The sequence below is a fragment of the Micromonas commoda genome, chromosome 5, assembly GCF_000090985.2.
Source record: "Micromonas commoda chromosome 5, complete sequence".
In the NCBI taxonomy this organism is placed as follows: Eukaryota; Viridiplantae; Chlorophyta; class Mamiellophyceae; order Mamiellales; family Mamiellaceae; genus Micromonas; species Micromonas commoda.
The window spans coordinates 400,983-417,658 of record NC_013042.1 but is presented as its reverse complement, the minus strand read 5'-3'; the positions used below and the strand labels follow the sequence as shown (position 1 = coordinate 417,658).

The window sequence follows — 16,676 nt, the reverse complement described above, 5'->3', positions numbered from 1 at the left end:
GAAATAGCTAGGAAGACGCACCCGACGGGTGCTCAACACGTTAATAATCCAAAAAATCGCGCCGACGCGGGCGCCGCGGCCCGCCCCCGTCGCCCCCGTCGCGTCATCGCTCGCCCGCGTCGGCTCATCAGTTTTCGGCGATCGTCTCCTCCTTTTTCCGCTGCTGCAGCGCGAGCAACCCCGCGTAAACGCCCCCCTCTTTGCCCACCAGCTCCTCGTGCGTCCCGCTCTCGCACACCTTCCCGGCGGAGATGACGTTGATGTTCGTCGCGTGCCTCACGGTGCTCAGCCTGTGCGCCACCACGACAGCCGTGTGCCCGCCCGTCGCGATCAACCTGTCCAGAGCCTCCTGCACCGCCGCTTCCGACTCCAAATCCAGCGCGCTGGTCGCCTCGTCGAGCAACAGCAGCGTGGGATTCCGGAGGAACACCCTGGCGATGGCGAGCCTCTGCCTCTGACCGCCGCTCAGCCGAACCCCGCGCTCCCCAAGCCTCGTCTCGTACCCGTCTGGGAACGTCATGATAAAGTCGTGCGCGTTTGCAGCCTTCGCCGCGGCTTCCACCTTTTCCCGCGTCGCCTCCGTCTCCGGGTCCAAACCGTACCCGATGTTACCCCCGATGCTGTGGTTGAACATCTGCATGTCCTGCGCGACGAGTCCGATGTGCCTGTGCGTGCTCGCGAGGTTCAGCGAGCGAACGTCTTTGCCGTCGAGCAAAATCGCGCCCGACTTGACGTCGTAATAGCGAAGCAGCAGAGAAACGACGGTGGTCTTGCCGCCGCCGCTCTTACCGACCAGCGCCGCGGTGGACCCGGCGGCGACGACCATGTCCATGTCGTCTATGACCATCGTGTTCGGGCGCATCTGGTACCAGAACTTCACCTTCTCGAACCTAATCTCGGGCCCCGCGGTGGCACGCGAAGCCTCCGGCCGGAACGTCTCGCCGGCGTTCGGCGAGATGTCGGGGAGGTTGTCCTGGAGCTGGAACACCCGGCTGGCGCTGCCGGCTGCGCGGACGAGGGTCGTGAGGCAGTTGCTCAGCGCCGTGTACGAGCTGGTCACCGAGTTGAAGTACAGCTGGAACGTGATGAGGGATCCGATGGTGAGGCGCGGGTTGGGTCGCTCCATCGTCATCCCGCCGCCGAGCCAGAGGATGAGGACGGCTGTCCCGAGCTCCAACAGGTTGGTCAGCGCCACCGTCAGCGCCCCGCCGAAGGCGTCCTTAATCCCCGCGTTCAGCGCCGCCCGCGCGTGCTCCTCGTACCGCTTAAACTCCACGTCCTCCGTGGACACCGCGCGCACCGTCCTTATGTTCCCCAACGCCTCGTTGGCGGCGTTGGATGCGAGCCCGAGCATCGCGGATATCTCCCGGTTCAGCGATTGGCTCCACCGAGCGTATCTCTTGATCAGGAAAGTGATGGGCATCACGACCGCGAAGGACACCATCGCCAGGCGCCAGGACACCCAGAAACACATCGTGAGGCCGCCGCAGATCACCACGAGGTTTTGCGCCGCCAGCGACAGCACGGTGTTGCACGGAGCGGTGAGGTTGGCGCAGTCATACGACAGCCTCGAGAGCAAGTCGCCGGTGTTGACGCCGTCAAAGTACGCAATGTCCTGCGAGAGTATGTTTTTCAGTAATCCCGTGCGAACCTTGTACGCCAGGCGCCTGCCCACGAGGGAGAAGCACACTCCCTTGAACGCGCTGAACAGCGACACCCCCGCGGACGATATCAGGAGCATCAGCGCGGTTCGATTGAACTGTTCCTTGTCAACCGCGATGGCCGCGTCGATTGCGGCGCCCTGAAAGTGCGGCACGAAGAGCGCGGCAGCGGACGTCACGAGGGTGGTGCAGATGGCCATCGCGATGAGCTGCCACTCGAGCTTGGCGAGCGCCATGACCCGCCACAGGTACTCCGCGGGCGTCCGCTCGTTCTCAGCCTTGGTTCCCTTATCGCCCCGGATACCCCCCTCGGCGGTTGCTCGATCTTTCCGGCAGAAGCACCGCATGCAGCAGTCAAAGTCGCACGTCTTGCACCTGAACCCGCCGAATCGCAGGCCCTTGCTCCCCGCGATCAGCCGAAGGCCGCACATGTCGCAGACGTGACCGACGACGCGGTCGTGGAACTGCAGCTCGTGCGCGTGAAAGTCGCGGCGAAGGACGCCGGTGCGAACGGTACAAGCGGCGACGTAAGACCGAAGGTAGACGCTCTCGGCGTTGATCGCGACGATGCTCGCGGCGAGGAGCAGCACCGTGCGCGCCGTCTTCCCCTCGGCGTAGTAGAATGACACGCTCTTGACGGCGACGTACGCCTGCATGGCGATGCAGAGCAAGAAGGTGGACTCGACGATGACGTCGCGGCGTCGTATCGCGCGCTGGTTGTGGAATTGGTCCTCCTCGGTCGGGGCGAAATCGTTGGGATCGAAGGCTCCCGGGTCGTTCGGGGCGTCGTCCACGGTAACCCCCGCCGGGGAGGCGTCGTGCACGGCCGGACACACGCGGTCGTCTTCTTCGTCTTCGTCGTGGTCTTCGGGCGCGAGTAAGGGGGCGCGGAGGGTCAGGTCCGCCTGGGATGCGTCGCGGCTCGATAGGTTTGAGGCTCGGGCGCTTCTCGGGGGAGGCGGCGGGCCCTTGTTGCGCTGCCGCCCGAGGTACACCGCGGCGGTACCCGCACACGTCAAAAGCACGAGCCGCGCGGCGAAGAGCGCGAGGAGGTCGCCGGTGCCATCCTTGAACGTGTCGGCGCTGGTCAGGTTCGCCAGCTCCGACCAGATCTCGCCGAGTCGCTTTTCCCGCGTGAAGTACAGCACGCACGCGCACGCGCAGTCGACCAGGAGAATGAGCAGGAGCGTGACGCCGTTCTTTAGCTGTCGCCGCCGTATGCTCTCCTGGTCCGTCCGGTGGAGGAAGAAGGACGCGCGGGCCATCGTCCTAAACCGCGCCCTCGCGCCTGAAAAAATGGCCACGCAGGGTGCGAGTCAACTTGACGACTCAACCAACTTGTTCACGAATTGATATGTACAAGGCTATGATGAGGGAGGGGTGCGACCCCCTCAATGTTTTAATAAACACGCTCTCGCGATCGACGGAACCACGCTTAGATGAGGAACCTTCCGTCGATGAGCGACTTTCGCGAGATGTTCGTCTCCCCGAACGACTGCCTGAAGTGGTCCACGAAGATGCCCACGAGCCAGGTGAGAAACGCGGCGATTGCAAACGAGTTGAACTCCTTGTCCAGCGCCGTGAACACGAGGAGGTCGAAGATCATGAGCTGGAACTCGATGCCGTAGAACATGACCTTCTGGAAGTTCATCTGGAAGTCGTGGTAGAAGACCGGCGAGGCGCCCTGCATCATGGACACGCTCTCCGGCGGCATGTTGAGGATCCGGTCGAAAAACGGCCTCTCCAGCACAAACGACGACGCGTTCGCCTCGGTGAAGTTGATGAGCTGCTTGAAGATGTCGCCGATCTCCTCGGCGGCCGCGAGCGTCTGGTCGCTCGCGAGGGTGCTGCCGCCGCCCCCCATCATGCCGCCTCCCATGCCGCCGCCTCCCATGCCGCCCCATCCGCCGCCCCGCCCGTACTCGTTGCGACCCATCGACCCCGCCATGCCGCCGCCCCGGGGCCGGCCGCCCCGCGAGGTCAGCGCGCCCGCCGCGCCCATCATACCGCCGCCCTGCATCGCGGCGCTCTCCTGGATCCGCCGCAGCAGCTTACTCTCGTACGCCATGCGGAGCTCCTTCGTGATGTACAGCTCAAAGACCTGGTTTTCGGCGAGCTCAGCCCTCGCGGCGCTCGGAACCAAACCCCTCGCGCTCACCTGCATCTCCTCTTCGCGTCGCATCTGCGCCATGAGCTCCTGCATGCTGGTGTCCGAGAACGTCATTAAGGACCTGCCGTGGAGGTAGTAGCCGCTGCACTCGTCGTCGAGGAGGATGATGGACATGTTGGCCATCGTGAGGAGGTCGACAAACTGCTGGATCGGATGCTCGACGTAGTTGTGGTGCCAGACAATCTTGTACACAACCTGGCAGAGGACGATGACGCACATGAGGATGGCGGCGAGGGCGAATCGCAGGAGCATGGACTGGACCTGGTAGGGCTTTGGGTCGTCCGTCGCGAGCGTCGGCTCGATCACGCACATGTTCTGCCAGTCCAGGCCGAGCAGGAACAGCAGCATGAGGGTCAGGGTGAAGGCGCGCGACGTCAGCCGCTCCGTCTGCAGCTCGTTCCACTCGTTGGCGATGAACATCTTGCGCCAGGCTGACACCGGCGCGTTCACAGCGTGGCCCTGCGGCGTCGTCGTGGCCCTCGGTTTCTCCCAGTCCAGGAAGAAGATGTCGTAGTTGCACTGCCACGCGATGGTGTACGCCATGCCCACGGCGGCGAGACCGACGGCGGCGTCGAGCACCTCCTTGAACATCTTGACCCGCGAATCCGTGTCCATGGGCACGACAGTGTACACCTCCTGCTGCGCCTTGAAGAAGAGGAACCAGTACAGTCCGCCGAAGATGAGCACCACCGCGAGGCCGCCGGCGACGCACGCGGCGCCCGTGCCCACCGCGTACATCATCAGCGACGAGTCGGCGTCTCGGGTGATGCGACGCCTGGACACTCGCATCATCCCGTACGCCCAGTACGCGCCCGAGAAGACCATGGACGTGATGAAGACGTTGTCCCACGTCGTCCAGAACGAGTCGTCCACGGTGTACTCGCACTGGAAGCCGACGCCGTCTTCGACGGTGTAGGCGAAGGACGGGTCCCTGCTGGCGTAGGTGATGGAAACGGCGGGGGGGTAAATCTTGGACTTTTCGTCGGACCGCGCGGTGATGGTAAACTTGATGTTCTTCATGTAGGTGACAGCCTTTTTGGTGCCCGACGCCACGCCCGCGGTCTCGTCGATGACGAAGAAGCGGCGGACGAACTTATCGTCGTCCAAAGCGGCGTTGGAGTTCTCGGCGATGTTGTTAACCTTGATGGGGACCGGGTACAGTCGCTCCGGCCACGCGTTCGCCGTCGGCGCGACCCCGCCGAGGTCCTGGAGGTAGAGGTCGAAGAAGAGCGTCTCGCCGGCGGTGGAGATGCCCATGCCCCGCGCGGCGTCGAGGGCGTCGGCGACGGGTAAGGAGCAATCGTTGAAGTAGTTGGTGCCGAATCGCGCCCACGCCTGGAGGTCGTCCTCGCGGCCCCCGCACAGCTGGAGCAGCTTGCCCACGGGCCTAAACCCGAGCCACTCGCCCGAGAGCGTGGAAACGGAGAGGACAAAGACGAGGTTGGACACGACGGCGTACTCGTTCTCGGCGGGGACGGAGAAGGACATCGTCAGGCCCACGTCGGCGCGAGACGCGTAGTCGCCCGTGGAGTAATACAGCCACGGGAGCGTCTCGGACCAGTCAAGCTTGGGGTTAACCTTGGTGCTCGCGTCGCTCTGGTGGTACTGAGACGCGGTTCGCTTGTCGCGCATCCCGGCGTAGAGCTTACACGCCGCGTGGCTGCTGGAGTACATCGCCAGGACGCACGCGTTGGCCACGGCGTTGCACGCGGTGGTGTTGCCGTAGCTGTTGCACAGGTGAGCCTGCTCGATGAGGTTGTTCGCGAACCAATCGCTGATGACGGTGGCGGATTGTATCGACGCGCCCATGTCCGAGTACACCAGGGTGTTGGCCGTCGAGTCAAAAGTCACCGTGGAGTAGGCGGTGGTGAGCGACGACTTCTTGGCGGCGAGGTCGAAGCAGTCGTAATCGCTGCCGCTGGGGCACGAGCACGTCTTCGTCGCGGCGTCGTACGTCATCTGGATCCAACCGGTTCCGTCCTTCTTGCGAATTCGCTCGCACGAGATGCACTTGCCGTTTTGAGTGACGTCCCTCGCCCCCGCCGCCGATCCGTCGGGGGACGGGCACGCGACGCAGCGCTTACCCGCGCCGTACCTCGCGCCGCTCTCGTCAAACTCGACGAGCACCTTGGTGAGGTCGTCGGCGCCGGCGTTCGTGAGGCACTCGCACTCGGTCTTGGCGGCGTTGAGGGACGCGCCGTTGGATGCGTCGCACGCCATGCAGGTGGAGTTGTCCCACGAGAGCGTGGTGTTCGTCTCGCACGCCGTGCACGCGCCGTAGGGGGCGACGCCGGTGCCCGCGACCCATCGGGTGTTCGCGGGGCACGCGCATCCGAACCCGTCGACGGACGAGCCCGCGGGGCACTGGTTGCACTCCAGCCCCGCCGGGTCGAAGAAGTACCCGGCGGAGCACAGCGAGTTGGCCGCGACGGAACTCGGGGTGTTCTTGGCCCAGTCGCCGACGACCTGCGCGCGTCGATGGGGAACCGGGGTCGTTGGGACGTGAGCCGTGGGATGTCGGATTCGCGGGGGATACGCGCGTGGCGCCCGGCGCCGTCGTCTCAACGCGGGGGCGAGCGACGGCGCATCGGTCGTGGAGACGAGCGGGTCAAACGACTACAAACGGCTGGGTTGACATCGCGAGCGGAGAGATGGGGCGCGCGACGCACCGTGATCTGGGTCTTGGTCTGCGCGACCGCCGGGGCGGCGCCGCACAGCAGCGCCACCGCGATGAGCGCGATCGCGATTCGGCTCTCCATGGCCACGGGCGGGGAGGGGAGCCGTGCTTCCACGCCTCGGTGGAGCGCGCAAAACTGGGTGCCCAAGAGCCAACGACCATTTTTTACCTTCGTGTTTTCTCGGCTGGGACCGGGAGGCACCGTGATTCGCGCTGATTTCAGCAGGGGCCACGCGCGGGTCCTGTCCGAATTGGGCAATTACGAACGTCTCGTCTACATAACTAAATGCCCATAGGAACACCGAATACCGAATCGTTTATGGGTTTGGATTGCAACCGGCCGCGTCCGGCCTCTCGCCGATACCAAAGCCCTACTTTCCTTTTTTGCGGCTGGCGGGAGCGCTCCCCTCGTCCTCTTACCGCCGCGCCCGGGACCCGTCCCACGCAGGCACGAAGCACACGTCACAGAGCGCCACCCGCGACCATGGTCTGGGGCGCCGCGAACCCCGTGGGCAAGCCCACCGAAGCCGAGACCCCGCTCAGGTCGGTGCAGATTGACGGTCAGGTGGTGATGAAGATCGTGAAGCACTGCTCCGAGCAGGCGCCCACGCTCGTGACCGGGCAGCTCCTCGGGCTGGACATTGGCGCCACGCTCGAGGTGACCGACTGCTTCCCGTTCCCAAACCAGGACGCCGCCGCCGCCGAGGGTGAGGAGGACGACGGCGCCAACTACCAGCTCGAGATGATGCGGTGCCTCCGCGAGATCAACGTGGACAACAACACCGTGGGGTGGTACCAGTCCACCTACCTCGGGTCCTACTACACCGAGGAGCTCATCGAGACCTTCCTCGCGTACCAGGAGAACATCAAGCGATGCGTCTGCGTCGTGTACGATCCGACGAAGAGCGCGTCCGTGGGAACCTTCGGCCTCAAGGCGCTCCGCCTGACCGATCGGTTCCTCGAGATTCACCGCGCGGGCGAGTTCACGTTCGAGAAGATTGCGGACAAGTCCCTCTCGTGGGCGGACATCGTCTGCGAGGTGCCCATCCGCATCGCCAACTCCGCCCTGCTCAGCGCCATGTTCGGCGAGCTCACCAGGTCCGTCGCGTCCGAGGAGAAGCACGGCGTGACCCAGTCGGACGCGGACAGGCTCGCGGTGTCGTCGGCGCCGTTTCTGGAAAAATCGCTCGAGTTTCTCAGCGAGTGCATGGACGACCTCGCGGCGGAGCAGCAGAAGGTGGCGCACTACCAGCGGTTCCTCTCCAAGCAGCAGTCGCAGCAGGCGCAGTGGCTGACGAAGAGGAAGGCGGAGAACGCGCAGAGGCGGGCGCAAGGGTTGGAGCCGCTGCCCGAGGAGGAGGATCCGTCGAACCCGGCGCACAAGCCGTCGGCGGAGCCGTCCAGGCTGGAGGGGTTCCTGATCGCCAACCAGGTGAACGAGTACTGCACGCAGATCCAGGCGACCGCGACCGCGAGCCTGAGAAAGCTGACGCTCGTGGCGGGGTCGCAGGGATGCGGGGACGTGGTGCCCGCCGTCGACTCAAAGGCGTGATGTGGGCGCGGGCGTAGATTACTGACTTTATAGAGATTTGAGCACCGATGATATACACGGAATACAGATAACGAATGCGCACAGCGGCTAAGGGAGCGTGTCTAGTCGGCCTTCTTCCTGGACTTGGCGCGCCCCCTGGCGCCCTCCGCGGCTTCCACGTGCCCGCCCTCGCTGCCCGTGACCAGGAACCGGACAGCCGTCGTGATGATGAGCCCGAACCAGTAGAGGTTCAGCATCACCGGCACGGGGAGGAGGAGACGCGCGGCCCACGTTTCGTTCACCCCCAGCGCGCTCCAGTCGCTGTTGAGGTACCTGTCCACCAGGTTGGGGATCACCGCCACCCGGACGCAGAAGAAGAGCGGGATCCACAGGATGCCGTTCCAGAAGTACAGCGACCCGCCCTCTCGGTTCGTCTTCATGAGGTACCATCGCAGCGACATGTTGAAGTTCGTCACCTCGGAGACCAAAAAGTAGTTGACGAAGTACACGCACCGACCCGCGGACACGGCGTAAGGCCACGCCGCGATGGAGAAGGAGTGGTGGAAGAGGAAGAGGACGTACGGGGTCACGCCGCCGTACGCAGCCATCTGATCCTTCGCGTCGAAGATGAGAACCATGAGGTCCCAGGTCATGTACCCGAGGGACATGCCGGTCGCCTTGAGGGTCTCCGCGGAGGCTGGGGCGATGAAGGTGTAGCGCTCGGCGGAGTACTTGAGGATGGCGGGCAGCGCGAAGAAGGTGACCGCGAAGGTTGGGAGGAAGGTGACCATGTTCGTGTGCCAGATTTTCACCTCGAAGGGCTTGAGGTGGGACATGGCGCCCTTGAACAGCCGGGGGGAGATGATCCTGCTCGCGGTGAAGATGCCGAGGCAGATGCACAGGGAGAAGAGCGCGTAGTTGAAGAAGATCTCGAGCGGGACGCGATCGCCCGGTCCGAGCGCGCGCGTCAGCCCATGCTTCACGAGTCCATCGACGAACGAGCCGAGCGGGCCCGCCTCGCTCGCCACGGCAGCCACGAGTTTCTTGGACGCCTTGGGCATCCCGGGTCGACGATACGAGCCGCGGTGGGTTCGCGGTGGGACGAAAGAAGCGCGGAGGTCGACCGGCGACGAGGCGCTCCGCGCGGCAGTCTCGGCGGCGAAGTGAAACGCGTCGGGCGAGCTGGGCGCCATTTTAAACGGTCCGCATATCTGTCGATGAACGGGACGAAATGAACCGCGGTTCGGGGTTTAATTTTGGCGAAGAATGTTGCGACCGACCAAACACGTGTGTTGTTTACAACGGCGAGAGGAACGCCGACGCCGCGCTGCCGCGTGGGCGCCGGAGCGTGAGGCGCGCGATCCGGCTCGAGCACGAACCGCAGAAGGAAATGAGGTACACGTGCCGGATCGGTCGAACAGGCGCATCACGCTTCGGTACGACGGTTCTTGCAGCTCCGTCAGCGCGTCGTCGGCGGGTCTCTCGAGAGTTTCTATGCGCGTGCGTCGGTTCGAGGGCTTCGACTGACGCCGTGCTTCCGCGCGTGCACCGGAGCGTGGGGCCCGGATCCGGCTCGTTGAACGTTTGGCCGTTCAAGGAGCCGGATCTTGGATGGTTGACTTCCACGCTCCGGTGCAAATGTACACTGCAGGTCGCGCTGAAGCACGGCGTCGGCGTCGTTTCTCGCAGTTGGCTCGACGGCGCCCAACCCTCCGCTGCAGCTCAAACACCGAAGCGTGGAGCTTACGATTTACTACGGCACGGGATGGACACGTAGAAGTTGGTGAACACCTACGTAGCCTTCAAGTAAGATCCACGCTCCGGTGCAAAGAGGCAAAAGGGGGCAGCGGAGGGTTGGGTGCCGTCGCCCGGTGTTTCCTTGTCACGCCGCCTGCGAAGCCTTGGCGCAGAGCCCGCCGAAGCGCTCGTCCGCCTTTTGCCTCGCCGCGTCCGCGTCCTTCTCCCACTCCGCCTTCATCTCCCAGCTGCAGAAGAGAAGCAGGCGGCCGTCCCGCGGGTCGATATCCCACACGAGAGGGTCAGCGGACGCGAGCTTGTCGTGGAGCCCCACGCCCGCGGCGCAAAAACCGCCGTATTTTGGCTTGAGGTTGCGGTAGTCGGCCCGGAACTTGGCGAGGTTCTCCTCGGACGCGAAGCGGTATCGCACGCGGCCCTGCAGCAGGGTCTCGATGATGGTCTCGTGCACCGCCTTGCCCATGAGCGGGCCGTGGTCGGCGCCCGCGTGGTAGCTGACGGGGTCGTATCCGGAGAGGGCGATATCGCCGTCGTCCTTCACGTCGACCCAGGCGAGAACCTCGGACGTGTCCGGGACCGCCTTGCCCTGCACGGGCTCGCCGCGGACGCTCACGACGGGGCCACAGCCGTCCGGGGTGACGACGGGGCGCTTCGGGGGGCTGGTCATGGCGTCGACGTAGCGGGCGCGCGCGCGCGAGGAGTGTCTCCGTCGGGGTTGCCCAGTGCCCAGACAAAGTCGTGGTATTCGTCTCGGACATCGGCACGTCCAACACTGTTCCAACGTCGTTGACTGATCATGACATGGATGAAAATCTCAACGTGTGTGTTTCACTCGCACTCCACACTCGCGGAACCCCGCGCTCACATCACGACGCACCGCCCAGCCCCTTCCCCCCTCGTCCCCCCGTCTCCCCGCCCCCAACCCAGCCTCGAGCGCCCGCCCCCGCTCCTCGGCGCGTTCTCGTCGTACGTGAACCTCGACGTGTCCAGCCCGTACTTTTCCCGCATCCGCTGGCTCCACGGCGTAGACGGAGACTCGGGCGCCGAGTCACCGCGCCGGGGCGAAAACGGGTCGTGGTACGCGCCCGCCCCTCCCCCGCCCGATCCGGACACTGCGTGGCCGTACGCGCCAACACCGGCGCCTTCCTCGAGGAGGGACTCGTTGTCGTCGGTGGTGACGCCGGTGCCGTCGGTGTCGGCGCCGTCGCTCAGAAACGGAAACAGCAGCGGCCGACGAGCCGAACGCCTCCCGCCGCTCCCGCGTCGACCGTAGTACGACCCGTCCTCGTCGTCGTCCTCGTCGTCGTCATCGTCCCAATCACCGTCGTCGTCGTCCGACGAGTCGTACTCGCCACCGCCCCGTCGCCGCCGTCGTCGTCTCGCCGCCAGGTTTCTCGCGATGGCCGTCGCCGCCGCCGCCGACGACGCCTGTAAAACTAACAGCGCGATCGCCAACCACCTGACCGCGCTCAAGTTGGCGTGGATCAACCGCCACGCGCTCGCCTCGGCGCCGGTGATGTCCGGCGGGGGAACGAGGTACCCGCCGGGGTTGACGAAGACTGCGACGGCGAGCGCGGTTTGCGCCACCAAGGACGCCGAGACGGCGAAGGCGTAGACGCGAAGGCAGCATCCGCCGCATCGACCGCCGCCAGCTGTGTCGGCGCCGCACGCGCCCACGGCAGCGCACGTCGCGACGTAGGCGCCCGCGCCCGCGAGCGCGTAGAGGAACCTGTGCGATCGCGGCGGTGGGAATCGGGGCGGCGGGTGGATCAGACGGAGGTTTTAACTGTTTTCGGCCGGGATGGGACGCTGACGCGACTGTCCGCATTTGGGACGTGTTTTCGCGGGAACCGGCGGGGCGGGGCGGGGGTTTCCGGGATCGTCGGGGCGGGGTTCGCGCACCATGGTTCGTCCGCGACGACGTGATGGACGTACGACGGCGCGTCGCTCCCCGGCGCGAGCGGCGGCGGGGGCGGCGCGGCGGGGGCGGCGTCGCCCCCCGACTTTCGCCTCTCCCTCTCAAAAATGGCGAGGAGCACCGCCGCGTACAGCGCCACGGAGGCGCCGAGCATCAGGAGGATCATGTTGTTGAGCCACAGGAAGCCCTTGAGGAACGATTGAAAGCCCATGGCGCCCGGCGTCGGCGCAGAGATGCCCTCGCCCCTTCGATTCGCCGCGCCCGCGCGCCTCCGTTTGCGGTGGCGGGAAGAGGGGCGCCGAGCAGAAATCAGCAAGCTTCGTTGGCGCGCTCGAGCCCTGACGACGAAAAGGATCGATTGTCTCCTCGTGACCCCGAAGCGTCGGGGGCATTCACGAGTCGCGCCTGGTCCTCACGAGGCCGGCGCATCGCACCGGGAGCAACCACGGGCGAACCCTCGCGCGACTCGTCCCCGATCGACGAACCAACTCACACGCAAGGGGATCACACCAAGGGCGAGATGGCCAGCAAGAACGTGCTCCGGCGGATCTTCAGCAACGCGGGATCCCGCCTGCTCCAGTGCGCGGCGCCCCGCCCGGGCAAGCACTCGCAGCTCCTCACCGCGCGAGGCATGGCCGCAGCGAGCGCGGGGGGTAAGATCCAGGCCGCACCCATGGTCTACGTCGCGGGCGAGGAGATGACGCGGTACACGATGGACCTCATCCTGGAGCGTTGGATCAAGCCGCACGTCGACACGTCCGCGTGGGAGTTCTTCGACCTGCGCGCCAAGAACAGGGACGACACCGAGGATCAGGTCCTCCGCGACGTCATCTCCGCGGGCGCGCGGCTCAAGGCCATCTTCAAGGAGCCCACGATCACCCCCACCGCGGACCAGGTCAAGAGGCTCGGGCTCAAGAAGGCGTGGGGATCGCCCAACGGCGCCATGCGCCGCGGCTGGAACGGCATCACCATCAGCCGCGACACCATACACATCGACGGCGTCGAGCTCGGCTACAAGAAGCCCGTCTTCTTCGAGCGTCACGCCGTCGGAGGCGAGTACTCCGCGGGGTACAAGATCGTCGGCAAAGGTAAGCTCACCACCACCTTCGTCCCCGAGGCCGGCGGCGAGCCAATCGTGGTGGACGACCGCAAGATCACGGACGATCTCAACGCCGTGGTCGCGTACCACAACCCGCTGGATAACGTCGCCCACCTCGCGCGCATCTTCTTCGGGCGGTGCCTGGACGCCGGCATCGTCCCGTACGTCGTCACCAAGAAGACCGTGTTCAAGTGGCAGGAACCGTTCTGGGAGTCGATGAAGACGGTGTTTGACGCCGAGTTTAAGCAAAAGTTTTACGAGAAGGGCGTCATGAAACCCGGCTCCGAGCTCGTCCACCTCCTCTCCGACGCCGCCACGATGAAGCTCGTGGTGTGGACCGACGGAGGGTTCGGCATGGCGGCGCACAACTACGACGGCGACGTGCTCACCGACGAGTTGGCTCAGGTGCACAAGTCCCCGGGGTTCATCACCAGCAACCTGGTCGGCGTCGACGATAACGGAACCCTCATCAAGGAGTTCGAAGCCAGCCACGGGACGGTGACGGACATGGACGAGGCCAGGCTCAGGGGCGAGGAGACCTCGCTCAACCCGCTCGGCATGGTGGAGGGCCTGATCGGCGCGATGAATCACGCCGCGGATGTACACGGCGGAAGCTCCGGAGTGCACCCGTGGACGGGGAAGCTCAGGGCCGTGATCCACAAGCTGTTCAGGGAGGGACGGGGCACGCGCGACCTCTGCGGCGCGGGCGGGCTCACCACCGAGCAGTTCATCGACGCCGTCGCGGAGGAGCTGTGATTGACGACGAGAGAGACTTTTAAGTAGTCCACCTTCGCGTCTTTGTTACGTGGGGGGCACCATTCGAAATACCTCATAAATCAACTCGTTATTCAGAACTCGTCGTCGTCACGGCGTAATCGCCGGCGACGAGAACACGGCGACGCCGCGCGCTGGCGCGACGAAACCCGCGGAGCGCCTCGCTCGCAGACCCAACGCGGAGCCCTTGGACGCGACGGGGGACCGTCCCGGGCGCGCGACGACCCCGCGCGCCGTCCTCCTCCTCGCCCCCGCCGGCCGTGTCCACCCCGCCGACATGACCCAACCCGCGTCGCCGTGCCTCGTCACCGGCCCGCGACCCCGACCGTCGCCGTACCCGCCCTTCCTCCGCGGCTTCGACGGCGCGGGAGGCGGGACGGAGTCGTCGAACGAAGAAGACGATGACGACGCCGCCGACGATGACGCCGCCGACGCTGACGTCGCGTCGGCGCCGTCCTCCCTGCGAAGCCTGTTGTCCGAGCCCCGCACCCACCGGTTCGCGCCGCCGCCGCGATCCCCCGCGCCCGACGCCGCCCCCGCCCGACTCCCGACGCCCGACCGGGAACCCGCCCCCTTCCGTTTGGGCGCGAGGGAATCGAGCAACCTGTCCACGTGCGACGCCGGGAGCCCGCACTCGCGAACGGCGCGGACCAGCGCCTGACGCCCCGAACCCCCCGGTCGCATGCTCACGCCCTCGTCCACCATCAGCTGCGCCGTCTGCGTCACGCCGGCGACGTCCCCGAGCTGCCCGTACCCCCACGCGAGGTGAGCGAAGGTTCTGTCGTTTGGTCGCACCCTCCGGTCGGACATCTCGGCGACGACGCGTCTGGCGTTGGCCATGTCCCCGACCGCGGCGTACGCCGACACCACGGTGCTGTACAGGATCACGCCCGGGCTGAGCTTTTTCCGTCGCTCCCCGTCTTTCGCGTCCGCCGCCGCCGCCGCCGCCGCGCGCTTCCCCTTGCGCCTCCAGTCGGGCTCTTTGCGACCGCCCCGCCCCGCGCCCGTTCGGGCGGGATCCGGAGCGTCGTACCTGCGCATGCGCTCGAGGACCTTCTCCGCTCCCTCGGGGTTACGCCCGCGAGCGTACGCCTTGACCAGCGACCCGAAGGTCCGCTCATCGGGCGCGACGCCCTTGAGCTCCATCTTGGCGAGGATCTTCTCGGCGAGGTCGACGTCGCCCTGGTTGGCCCAGTGGTCCATCAGGCTGGTGTAGGACGTGACGTCGGGTTTGATCCCGAGCGAGTCCATGTCCCACGTGCCGGATCCCTCGAGCTCGCGGAAGACGTCCTGCGCGGCGCCCACGTTGCCAGACTTGAGGTAGCCCTTGAGGAGCATGTTGAAGATCTCGATGGACGGCGCCACCTTATCCCACTGCATCTGCCCGAGGAGCCTGCGCGCGTCACCCATGGCGCCGACGGAGACGTAGTGATCGATGATCATGCCGTACGACGCGGTGACCGGGCGCGAGACCCGGCCCTTGCGCTCCGCCACGCGCTCCATGTCGAGCTGCTCGTAGTTCCACCTCTGCAAAACCTTCTCCGCGTCGTCGGGTGAGCCCCTGGCGCAGCACCCTCGAATGAGCGCGTGGTACACCTTCTCGTACCACGCCAGCGCCGCTCCCTCGTCCACGCACACGCTCTCTATGCGAGACACGATGGACTCGCACCGTCGCAGGTCGCCGAGCGTCGCGTACGCGGCGACGATGTCCGGGTAGGTGGCGGCGTCGGGCGCCACGCCGTCGCCGAGCATCTTCTCCACGAGGCGTTCGGCGTTGGCGGGCTTGCCGTTGGCGCACCACGCGTGGACGGCGGCGTTGTACGCCCGCGCGTCCGGTACCTCGCCCGCGTCACGCATGCGCGCGAGCACCTCCTCGGCGTCCTCCGGAGCGCCCACGTCGCCCAGCGCGGAGAGGAGCGACGTGTACGTCTTCACCGTCGGGCGATGGCCGTCGGCGAGGAGGTTCTCGAACTGGCGCCAGACGTCCTCGGGATCGGGGGATTCGCCCCGGCCGCTGCGCTTGCGGCGCGAGGTCGCCAGCTTCTGCGTGGCGACGTGCACGGGGAAGCAGCTGCTCCCGCGCGCGCACTTCTTGCACGAGTACGTCTGGCTGCCGCCCGCCCTGGAGGTCGTCGCGTCAATCGCGATTGGGCCCGACGACGTGGCCCGCGGAGACTCGCGCGGCGTCGCCGGATCGTCGGATGGATTCGCCGACGCCGCGAGCGTCCCCATCTCCGCCTCCGTGGTCACGGAATCGACTCGCGTCGACGCTCCCGCCCTCGGGTCGCGTCCCATCGCTGCGTCCCAACACTGCGTCCGTCGAGCGGCCACCAGGGCCTCGAGCGTCGTATCTTCTCGCAGATCACGCGCGCCGCGAGGACGGACAGTTGGGTGTCGCGACCGACCGAGACCGGCGAGGTGGAAGGGGGCGCCCCTCCCCCCGCGCAGACGACGCGCGCGCGCGATGGCGTCGAGGGACGTGAGGTTCGTCGAGGAGACCCTGCGGTCGTGGAGGGACGGTGTCGGGTCGAAACCCGCGCCCGGGGAGGGGATTCGCGACGGGGGGGCCGAGGACGATGTCGCATCGGAGGAAGCGCGATTCGTGCCGACCGACGAGCAGCGCGCCAAGGCGGCGCACCTCGCCAATCGGCTGGACCTGGCGCGGTGCGTCGCGGGCGGGATGAAGCAAAGGGTCGCGAACCTCGCTCGCGAGCTCGAGACCCAGGCGCGGGAGCACTCCGACGCGCGGGAGGACCTGCGCGTCGCGAGGCGGAGGCTGCACTTCGCCAGGAACGACGGGCGAAGCGCGCTCGCCGCGCTGCCCATCGGCGCCGACGCGGGGGCGGCGCCGTCGGTGCACGACTCGGAGGGACGCGCGCTCGGGGCGATGCTGACGAAGGCGGCGCGGGATCCGGACGCGACCAAGGCGCTCGCCGAGAGACTCGCGCTGCGAAAGACACTCGTCACCGACGAGCTCCTCGCCCTCTCCGCCCTCGACGCAGACGCCAGGCGACGACAGACGCAAGTTTAACTTTTAGCACACAACGAGTAGCACACAACGAGTAGCACACGAGTAGCGCCGCACACACTT

The 16,676-nt window shown here is 66.3% G+C and overlaps 9 protein-coding genes across 9 annotated transcripts; 4 read left to right on the top strand and 5 right to left on the bottom strand.

Moving 5' to 3' along the window:
• Window positions 1-124: 124 nt before the first annotated feature.
• MICPUN_58471 (ATP-binding cassette superfamily) lies at window positions 125-2,926 on the bottom strand (the record flags this gene model as incomplete). Its single annotated transcript, XM_002502028.1, has 1 exon — window positions 125-2,926. One exon carries the CDS (start codon window positions 2,924-2,926, stop codon window positions 128-130), a length of 2,799 nt encoding a protein of 932 aa, XP_002502074.1. The 3' UTR covers window positions 125-127.
• Window positions 2,927-3,096: 170 nt separating this feature from the next.
• Window positions 3,097-6,590, bottom strand: MICPUN_100443 (predicted protein; the record flags this gene model as incomplete). The annotated part of the gene is made up of 2 exons (XM_002502027.1): window positions 3,097-6,297; window positions 6,501-6,590. The coding sequence occupies 2 exons, from the start codon at window positions 6,588-6,590 to the stop codon at window positions 3,097-3,099; spliced, it is 3,291 nt and encodes a 1,096-aa protein (XP_002502073.1).
• A 355-nt stretch (window positions 6,591-6,945) lies between these two features.
• Window positions 6,946-8,114, top strand: MICPUN_108235 (predicted protein). Its single transcript, XM_002502406.1, has one exon. It carries the CDS (start codon window positions 6,993-6,995, stop codon window positions 8,058-8,060), a length of 1,068 nt encoding a protein of 355 aa, XP_002502452.1. The 5' UTR covers window positions 6,946-6,992; the 3' UTR covers window positions 8,061-8,114.
• On the bottom strand, window positions 8,110-9,199 carry MICPUN_108234 (predicted protein). Its single transcript, XM_002502026.1, has one exon. The coding sequence runs from the start codon at window positions 9,098-9,100 to the stop codon at window positions 8,162-8,164; it is 939 nt and encodes a 312-aa protein (XP_002502072.1). The 5' UTR covers window positions 9,101-9,199; the 3' UTR covers window positions 8,110-8,161.
• Window positions 9,200-9,429: 230 nt separating this feature from the next.
• On the top strand, window positions 9,430-9,816 carry MICPUN_58467 (predicted protein; the record flags this gene model as incomplete). The annotated part of the gene is made up of 1 exon (XM_002502405.1): window positions 9,430-9,816. The coding sequence occupies one exon, from the start codon at window positions 9,430-9,432 to the stop codon at window positions 9,814-9,816; it is 387 nt and encodes a 128-aa protein (XP_002502451.1).
• A 105-nt stretch (window positions 9,817-9,921) lies between these two features.
• Window positions 9,922-10,461, bottom strand: MICPUN_100441 (predicted protein; the record flags this gene model as incomplete). The annotated part of the gene is made up of 1 exon (XM_002502025.1): window positions 9,922-10,461. The coding sequence occupies one exon, from the start codon at window positions 10,459-10,461 to the stop codon at window positions 9,922-9,924; it is 540 nt and encodes a 179-aa protein (XP_002502071.1).
• Window positions 10,462-12,343: 1,882 nt separating this feature from the next.
• On the top strand, window positions 12,344-13,567 carry IDHP (isocitrate dehydrogenase (NADP+), bacteria-like protein; the record flags this gene model as incomplete). The annotated part of the gene is made up of 1 exon (XM_002502404.1): window positions 12,344-13,567. One exon carries the CDS (start codon window positions 12,344-12,346, stop codon window positions 13,565-13,567), a length of 1,224 nt encoding a protein of 407 aa, XP_002502450.1.
• A 1,056-nt stretch (window positions 13,568-14,623) lies between these two features.
• Window positions 14,624-15,580, bottom strand: MICPUN_68304 (predicted protein; the record flags this gene model as incomplete). The annotated part of the gene is made up of 2 exons (XM_002502024.1): window positions 14,624-15,094; window positions 15,242-15,580. Coding segments are annotated over 2 exons (810 nt in total), but the record flags the coding sequence as incomplete, so codon positions are not given.
• A 469-nt stretch (window positions 15,581-16,049) lies between these two features.
• On the top strand, window positions 16,050-16,616 carry MICPUN_58463 (predicted protein; the record flags this gene model as incomplete). Its single annotated transcript, XM_002502403.1, has 1 exon — window positions 16,050-16,616. The coding sequence occupies one exon, from the start codon at window positions 16,050-16,052 to the stop codon at window positions 16,614-16,616; it is 567 nt and encodes a 188-aa protein (XP_002502449.1).
• Window positions 16,617-16,676: the final 60 nt, after the last annotated feature.

Coding starts and splice junctions, on each gene's coding strand:
- MICPUN_108235 (XM_002502406.1), top strand. CDS start 6,993: ATGGTCTGGGGCGCCGCGAACCCCGTGGGCAAGCCCACCGAAGCCGAG.
- MICPUN_108234 (XM_002502026.1), bottom strand. CDS start 9,100: ATGCCCAAGGCGTCCAAGAAACTCGTGGCTGCCGTGGCGAGCGAGGCG.